Source organism: Nasonia vitripennis (assembly GCF_009193385.2).
Source record: "Nasonia vitripennis strain AsymCx chromosome 5 unlocalized genomic scaffold, Nvit_psr_1.1 chr5_random0004, whole genome shotgun sequence".
In the NCBI taxonomy this organism is placed as follows: domain Eukaryota; kingdom Metazoa; phylum Arthropoda; class Insecta; order Hymenoptera; family Pteromalidae; genus Nasonia; species Nasonia vitripennis.
In genome coordinates, this window is record NW_022279655.1 from 1,951,016 (window position 1) to 1,959,916 (window position 8,901).

The 8,901-nt window shown below is 40.6% G+C and overlaps 2 protein-coding genes across 3 annotated transcripts; both read left to right on the top strand.

The window, feature by feature from the left end:
• Positions 1 to 272: 272 nt before the first annotated feature.
• LOC116417897 lies at positions 273 to 5,464 on the top strand. 2 transcript variants are annotated; one of them, XR_004345309.1, is made up of 4 exons: positions 273 to 1,076; positions 1,175 to 4,672; positions 4,780 to 4,937; positions 5,023 to 5,464. XR_004345309.1 is itself a non-coding variant. In XM_031933020.2 (3 exons), the coding sequence occupies exons 1-3, from the start codon at positions 4,084 to 4,086 to the stop codon at positions 5,380 to 5,382; spliced, it is 1,107 nt and encodes a 368-aa protein (XP_031788880.1). In that variant the 5' UTR covers positions 3,995 to 4,083; the 3' UTR covers positions 5,383 to 5,464. The 2 variants fall into 2 exon arrangements, 1 of the variants encoding a protein (XP_031788880.1); XM_031933020.2 differs by lacking the exon at positions 273 to 1,076 and having other exon boundaries at positions 3,995 to 4,672.
• A 919-nt stretch (positions 5,465 to 6,383) lies between these two features.
• Positions 6,384 to 8,384, top strand: LOC116417893 (the record flags this gene model as incomplete). The annotated part of the gene is made up of 3 exons (XM_031933010.1): positions 6,384 to 7,224; positions 7,338 to 7,962; positions 8,019 to 8,384. Coding segments are annotated over exons 1-3 (1,832 nt in total), but the record flags the coding sequence as incomplete, so codon positions are not given.
• Between the last annotated feature and the right edge of the window lie 517 nt (positions 8,385 to 8,901).

The following is an 8,901-nucleotide window of genomic DNA, read 5'->3' on the forward strand; positions in this document are numbered from 1 at the left end:
TCATAGTTACAGTTAGTAAACTCTTCAACAATGTGATAAATTAATTGGGTATAATTAATCCACAGTGTAATGTTAGTCAGGTGCATTTTGAGTAAATTTGAATCAATGTATTTACTTTCGACAGTTTAAGTTAGACAATCTTATCATTATGAATTTTTTTTCTAATTAAAATACAGTAATTTTGAATGTACTGACAGGTTATAAATGTTGTTTGCAATAAAATAGTCGTATTGATTAGCTAAAACTTAATATTAATCTTTTGACAAGTCAGTATACATTTACACTATTTTTAGGTTGTAGAATGTATTGATGGTAAAACATTGATCTTCTTTTTCTTCGGAATTTCTCGCGGTATTTTTAAGCGGCAATTCAAATTTGATTAATTTTTTTTATCTCTCCTTTAATTTATATTATAAAGTTACTTGATAAATTACTAGTTAAATTTGTAATTCATATTATTTTAAGAAAATGATAAACAAAAATAGGATTTTACGAAAAATATAATTATTAAATATTCGTGCGCTCTGTAGTTTTCGGTGTCCAGGTGTAAATACTGTTCGAAGACGTTGTCTAGGTGTACCGGGTGGCTCATGACGAGGTCATGGGAGTGCGCTCCGTAGTTTTAGATATCTAGGTGTAAATACTTGACCAGGACAGCGTCTAGGCGTATAGGATAGCCGATGACGAGGTCTATGTGGTGCGCTCCGTAGTTTTCTGTGTCCAGGTGTAAATACTGATCAAAGACAGTGTCTAGGTGTACAGGGTGGCCGATGACGAGGTCTATGTGGTGCGCTCCGTAGTTTTCTGAGTCCAGGTATAAATACTGATCAAAGACAGTGTCTAGGTGTACAGGGTGGCCGATGACGAGGTCTAGGTGGTGCGCTCGATAGTTTTCGGTGTCCAGGTATAAATACTGATCAAAGACAGTGTCTAGGTGTACAGGGTGGCCGATAACGAGGTCTAGGTGGTGCGCTCCATAGTTTTCGGTGTCCAGGTGTGAATAATGATCGAAGATGGTGTCTAGGTGTACAGAGTAGCCGACGACGAGGTCTAGCTGGTGCGCTCCGTTGTTTTCGGTAGCTAAGTGTAAATACTAGAGCGGGACGGCGTCTAGGTGTACAAAGTGGCCAATGACGAGGTGCAGGGAGTGCGCTCCATAGTTTTTGGTATCTAGGAGTAAATACAAGACTGTAACAGGGTCTAAGTGTTCAGGGTGGCTGATCACGAGGTTCAGGTTATGAGTTCCATTTTTTTCTTTTCTTTTTTTTTGTTCTAGTATAAAAACAAGTCAAGGTAAAAATTCGAGAATGTTGACATTTGAATACTAAACTATACAAACCCACTTATACTTGCCAAAATTTCACTTTTTTTGAAAGGTTAATTTTTAGATAGAAAATATACTTTCACAAAAGTAAATAAAAGTTTGATGTTTTTTTAAATTTTATCCCAACCCTGGCTTGACTTCTTAATTCATGTAGATTGTTCATTTAAGTCGTTTCAAAATAAAATAAATAAATATTTGATGGATTCGAATGGATTTATTTAAGTGAGATCATTCACATTTTTTTGTAACGTTAGAGATATTTACTGTTGGAGATATACAAAATATTAAACTGAAGTTTTTAAAATCTCAGTAGTTTACAATTAGCAGAATACAGTACTAGAACTCGGATTTAGGAAAATAAATTTTAATAAATTTATTAATTGGAATAAATACAACTTATTTAATATAAATATTATATTAGAATACAAAATAGTATATTATGGAAATAAGGGAGTTGGGGCAGGGGATTCTTGGCTAGGGTGACGAATGTATTACTCTTCCTGCTGTTTCATAATAGATTGTTTATTACGTTACTGAGTTTTACTATTTACTAAGTTTTCCAAAATTCCTCAATATCCCGATTTTCCTAAATATTCCGAATACCTTTAAGAGTGCTCTACAATCTTAAACCACCAATGAGAACACAAGATTTGTCTCGACAAATTACGGCTTTATTTAATAACAAATTATAAATCCGTAATTTGTCGAGAAAAATCTCGTGTTCTCATTGGTCGTTCAGGATTGCAGAGCACTCTTAATCTTAAATGTAAGAAAATAGCATTCTCCTATATAAAAATGTTTTCAGCAATCTTACTTTAACTCGATATGGATGGATTACGATGTTTTCTATGCCAATATCAATTAATTCCTGGTGGATTAAAAGATTTTACACAACATTTTACTATGTATCATAGTATTAATGTTACCAAAGGAATACCTGATACTGGATTCATATGTGGGCAAAATGGTTGTCAGAGCAATTTTGTTCATTTTCGTAACTTAAGACGTCACATATTAAATAACCACTTGGCTGAAGCAAATTTGGCAACAGCTGCTGCCGATGACGAAGTCAATGCAGTTGAAATGAATGAAAATATGGAATATGACAATAACGATATATTAGAGCATCATGAAATGGAAGCTGAAGCATTCAATAATATGGCTAGGGATATTGTAAATGCCCCTTTAGATTTGCGATCTTACATTCTTAAAATGATTTGTAAATTGCATAGTGATACCTCTATGACAGGATCTGCTATAACGAGATTTCTAAACCATAGTGAAAATTTGCTTTCAATCTACTCAAATTCATTAAAAGATGAAATAAATGCTCAACTGGTTCAACATCTAGTAAATAATGAAATTATTAGAGACGTTAATAAGGTTTTTGATAACGAAAATCCATTTCTAGATTTAAAAACATTTGAACAGCAAATGAAGGCACTGAATGAAAATAGTGACTACATTGATCCAATCGAAATTCCTTTGGGTCGACGTGTGGATTCCAGATTAAATAAAACAACTCTATCGTATGTATCAAAAGAGGTCGTAGAATCTTATCAATATGTTCCTGTAATAAAGGTTTTAAAAATGGTTTTAAGCAATCAAGAAGTTAGGTTAATTATCGATAATGAGCAGCCATCTTCTGATGGTAGTTTGGAGTCATTTATAGACGGGAATCATTTTAAGAATCATGTTTTCTTTCAAAAGTACAAAAAAGCTTTAAGATTAAAATTATATTACGATGAGAAAGAACTTGTTGGTCCCTTAGGTTCTAAAACGGGTGTTCATAAGGTTGGAGTTTTTTACTACCAAATTTCAAATTTACCTGCTCATATGAATTCTGCGTTAAACAGTATTCATGTTTTGATAGTAGCTCATCACGTTGATGTCCAAAAGTATGGCTTCGAGAAAATTCTTTCTCATTTTATGAAAGAGTTAGCCCAATTAGAAAGTGATGCGGGAATAACTTTGAAGTTTGGAGATGAAAATTTTATTCTTCGAGCTTCCATTGAAAGTTTTTGTGGAGATGCACTAGCCCTTCATGACGTTTTCAACTTATTGAGTCCTTCAGCAAATTTATTTTGTTCATTGTGTTTGTATAATCGACAAAATCTACACAATTGTTCTTTTGAAAAATCTCAAGTTCGTACTAAAAATGTATATGATCAGCATTTGGAATTACTGAAAAGTACAAATTTCTCTGATGATTCAAAGACAGCAACGGGCATGAAAGGTGACTGCTGCTTGAATAAATCTTTATATTTTCATATTACAAACAACAAAGTATTTGACATTATGCATGACTTTTTATGCGGTATATGTCCAATAATTTGTAAATTAGTTCTCCATGAATATGTATGTGCCCAAAAACGATTTGATATTCCTTTTTTAAATAATCGCATACATTTGTTTAATTATGGTTATCTTGAAGTTAAAAATAAACCTTCAGCAACTTTCACCGAAGATATACTCAAGAGAAAGGATCATACACTTAAACAGAAAGCTATGCAAATATGGTTGTTGACTAGAGCTTTGCCATTTCTACTCGCAGGAAAGATTGAAGAAGGAGATGAACACATGTATCTAATAATTCTGTTACTTCGAATAATGGAAATTATTTTTTCACCAAAATTACAAAAACCTTTGCTTTCTCTTTATGATAATCTATAATAATCAATAATCTACTTCAGGAATTCGTAGAATGCTTTAAAAATTTATTTCCAAATGTTAATATCATCAACAAATTTCATCACGCAATGCATTATTCTGAATGTGTTCTTTGGTCTGGACCTCTTGTTCACTTTTACTGCATGAGGTTTGAAGGAAAACATAACGAATTGGCCAAGCGAGCTCAAGCTGTAAATAATTTTAAAAACATACCAAAAACTATAATTCGAGTATCACAATGTATTCAATGTGAAAAGTGGAGTTCAGGAAATGTTAAAATAAACCATCATGAAGTAGTAACTGGTAAAACAAAATTTGTTTGCAGTACATTAAGTAGACAGTATCTTCTTCGACTTGGTTTTGAAGGTAATAATTTTGTATGTGTAACAAAATCGGTTTTAGTCAATAGTGTTGAATTTCGACCAAAGCTATTTGTTATTTTGGAAAAAGCTTCATCAAGGAACGATAGCTTACATCTTTTCGGGAGAATAGAAGAAATCATTGTAACAGAGGAAAAAAATACATTTTTCCAGATAATAGCTGAATTCGAACTCATGTCTCCAGAAAAATGTGATGATTTCTTGTCTAAATTTGGCCCATATTACGTTCCACGTATTTTTGAATATACAAGAATATGCAATTATGATTTATGGAAAAAACATAATGCTATAACCGACGGTATATATATATATATATATATATATATATATTTGTTTCAAAATTTACACTGTATAAATATTTCGGGTTGACAGGTTTTTAATATAAAGTCACTCGTTCATTTCCAGATGTTTTAAAAGCTTTACTTCTGTTGATAACATTATTGCCAGTAAGCAATGCTGTCAAAAATAAATCAAAGAAAAAAGTTGATAAGCCAATGGATAGTTCCCAGAAAAAGAAAGTTAAAATGATCGAGCCCTATCGATTCATGATCGAAAACATAAATGTAAATGAATATTATAATTTTGTCCATTTTGAAAAATTTATGAAATTGTATTATATTATAAAAATAATTTAAATATTATTTATAGGCTGGAGCTAATGTTCAAGAATTCGTAAAATCGAAACGATCTGAATGCACATCGACCATTCAACCGTACATCATTCAAGTTGATGACGAGACACCCCACTTTTATGTTATTGCTGACAATGCTATACTTACGTGTAATAATCGAAACGATTTTACTGCGGCCTTTGATTTGATGTTTAAAATTTATTTCATATTTAATATTCAGTATCCAGTGTCTTTACAAAATGTCTATACGTTTATAGAGTCGTACGTATATCGCTTAACAGAAAAAAAGTCAATTTCTATTGTGGCATCATTATATGTCAATTTAAAAAATATGAATTTGACTCACGATAGCAATAGTTCTGATAGTGACGAATAAAATTGCTATTTCTTACGGATATTAATTTTTTATTACTCCATCAGAATTTGTAAAAATCATTAAATAAATTGATTATGAATTCTTAATTCTTAATTTAGTTATTTGATTTTCACTATTACGTTAAGTAAATTCAAATTTATTAATTTCACTAACCATTCCACTATTGCAATTAGTGCATATACACTAAATTTAATAGTGCATATTTCTCTAATTCAAATAGTGCAACCATTTCACTATTGTAATTAGTGTATATGCACTAATTCACAGTGGAGCATTTTTAACTAATCCAATTAGTGTATATACACTATGAATTAGTGGAATTTCACTATTTTAACTTCTTACTCTCGGCGGCCAGCCCATCCTTCTCTCTCGGAGTACCGCGCGGAGCCGAGAAAGAATTTTTTTTTATCGTTCGACATACGGCACGCCGCAGCCCATTTACAGCTCGCGGCGTCCACTTTTATTTTTCTTTTTATTTCTCGCATCGAGCAGCGAGCGCGGTCGTGCGCCCTTCACCGGAGCAACACCAGGCGAGCACCAGAGGCACCTCGCCGCACGGCATACCAGCAGCATGGAGTCTGCCTCCAGCCCCTCTACAGCTGGAGTGCGCGCGGAGCGGCCCCGTCGGTCGTCTCCCTGCCTGCAGCACACCACGCGGCGAGAGCAGCCGCACCACCGAGGACGAGGCACAGCGGCAGAGCATCGCGGTGACACGCAGCAACGCACCGGGGTCCCAGCCAGGAGGTGCCATCAACATCGGCGGAACAACATCATCCGAGCAGGGCAGTCCAGCGGCAGCGCGGCGGCCACATCTCGCCATCATCATCGGCAGCGTCCGGCGGCAGCATCATCACATCAAGTTTTTCGCCCCGCAACAGGTATAGTCTTTTCGCGGTCTTGAGTCGCTCTTTCATTTCAAGTGCCGCGTATACCTGTTGCGTGCCGCCGGCGCCGACGCCGCGCTCAACTTTTTACACCCCGAGACAACTTTAAATTCAGACATGGTGCTGCGTACGCCAACCGGGCAGCAGTCCTCCGTGGGGCCTCAGAGCTCGCAAACGGGAGCGAATGGTACGGAAACGATACCAGCCCCGCCGCCCATGCCAATCGACGGGTTATTTCCGTATCCGCGGCCGGCTTACGAGACCACGCGCTGCGAGATTCGTACCTTTTGGAGCGCTAATCCCGCTTTGTGGCTCGCACAGGTCAACGCAGCTTTTGAGGCCGGTGTAGTGCCGAACGAGCGCCAAAAATTCAACACCGTGGTGGCGCGGCTTCCCCAGGGCATCGCAGAGGAGCTGTCGGACCTGATCTTCCATCCTCCAGCTTTCAACCGCTACGCAGCCCTCTGCCAGGCGGTGCTACGTCGCCTCTCCACCTCAGCCGACACCCAGCTTCACCAGGTCCTGAACGAGGTGCGCCTGGAGGACCGCACTCCATCCCAGCTGCTGCGTCACATGAGACGTCTCGCCAACGACGCGATTTCGGATGAGGCCTTGAAGGTCAAATGGCTCGATATCCTGCCGCCGCACACCAGCCGGCTCTGCCGAGTCCTGCAGACCAGCTCTCTCGAGGAACTGGCCCAGCTGGCTGACCTCGCCATGGTTCCAGAGCCGCAGGTCCATGCCGTCGCCTCTCGACTCTCAACACCTTCGTCGAGCGGCGTCTCGTCTCGCACGGCATCGCCCCAGCCGGACTCGGACATGGCCGCGCTGCAGGCTACGCTGGCGCAGCTCCTCACCACCTCGCAAAGGCAGAGCAAGCTGCTCGAGACCCTCGTGCGCAACAACACCAGCAACAACACCAGCAACAACATCAGCAATAGCAGTAGCAACAGCAGAGGCAGAGCGCGCTCTCGCTCTCGCCCCCGTCGAACCGCAACGCCAGCAGCCGCCGGCGACGACATGTGCTGGTATCACCGGAAATTCGGCCAGCAGGCCGTACAGTGTAAGCAGCCTTATTCTTTCACCCCGGGCCTGGGAAACTGAAGGCGCCTCCGCCCCCGCAAGCCGAGGCGGTAGGCGCAGTCACGGAGAGACGCTTGCACATCACCGACCAGTCATCAAAACTCAAGTTCCTGGTGGACACCGGTTCGGCCATCTCACTGCTGCCTCTCTCACATTTCAAGGAGACGAGAAAACGTAGCCCTCTCACCCTCAGTGCAGCCAACGCCTCAGCGATTGATACCTACGGCACTCACTCGCTGACGCTGGACCTCGCTTTGGCCAAACCACTCAGCTGGAAGTTCATCGTAGCCGATGTCAGTGATTCCATCCTAGGCGCGGATTTTCTGGCACATTTCGGCCTCTCTGTCGACCTCCATCACAGACAGCTCCTCGATGCCGACCACTCACACCATACCACCGGTGCAATCCTTCCAGCTCGAGTCTTTTCCGTCGCAGTCAACATCACGGCCGACGTCGCTGAGGGTGCGTTTGCTGACGTGTTGAGAGACCAAGATCTAGCTACTCCAGGCAGCACCACCATTTCACTACCGGATCTCTCCGCCCTCCACCACATCGTGACGAACGGTCCACCAGCTGTTTATCAGACAGCTCCTGGGCGAGCCCTCTACAGCTGGTCAAGAAAGCCGATGGCTCATACCGCATCACGGGCGACTATCGCCAGCCCAACAGTCGCACCGTCCCGGACAGATATCCGCTCCCAGTTATAGAGGACCTTTTACTGGAACTACAAGGCAACACCTTCTCAGTCATAGACTTGAAGAAGGCCTTTTATCAAGTCCCTATCGCTCCCAAAGACGCGCACAAGACGGCGATTACAACCCCCTTTGGGCTCTTCGAATTCACTAGCTCGTCGATGGGGCTCCGCAACGCGGCACAATATCACAAACGCGCAATGGATCATCTTCTGCGCGACCTGCCGTTCGCGCGAGCATATCTGGACGACATAGTCGTTGCATCCAGGGGTCGGGAGCAGCATTTGGAGCATCTCCTCTTCGCCACTCTACGCAAGGTACGCATCAAGATCAATCAGGACAAGTGCGTACTGGTTGATCTACCCCACGCTCCCCGAGCTCAATCATTTATTTAATCAACACCTCGGCACATCGGAGGAACGCGTGCAAAGCAAGGATAAAATCTAAAATCAAAGCGCTTAAACTCAGCTACCCCATGCTCTCGGAGATCAGTAATTTATTTATAAAATCTCCACGACACATCGGAGGAAGGCGAGCGAAGCGAGGATAAAATCTAAAATCAAAGCGCTTAAACTCAGCTACCCCATGCTCTCGGAGATCAGTAATTTATTTATAAAATCTCCACGACACATCGGAGGAAGGCGAGCGAAGCAAGGATAAAATCTAAAATCAAAGCGCTTAAACTCAGCTACCCCATGCTCTCGGAGATCAGTAATTTATTTATAAAATCTCCACGACACATCGGAGGAAGGCGAGCGAAGCGAGGATAAAATCTAAAATCAAAGCGCTTAAACTCAGCTACCCCATGCTCTCGGAGATCAGTAATTTATTTATAAAATCTCCACGACACATCGGAGGAA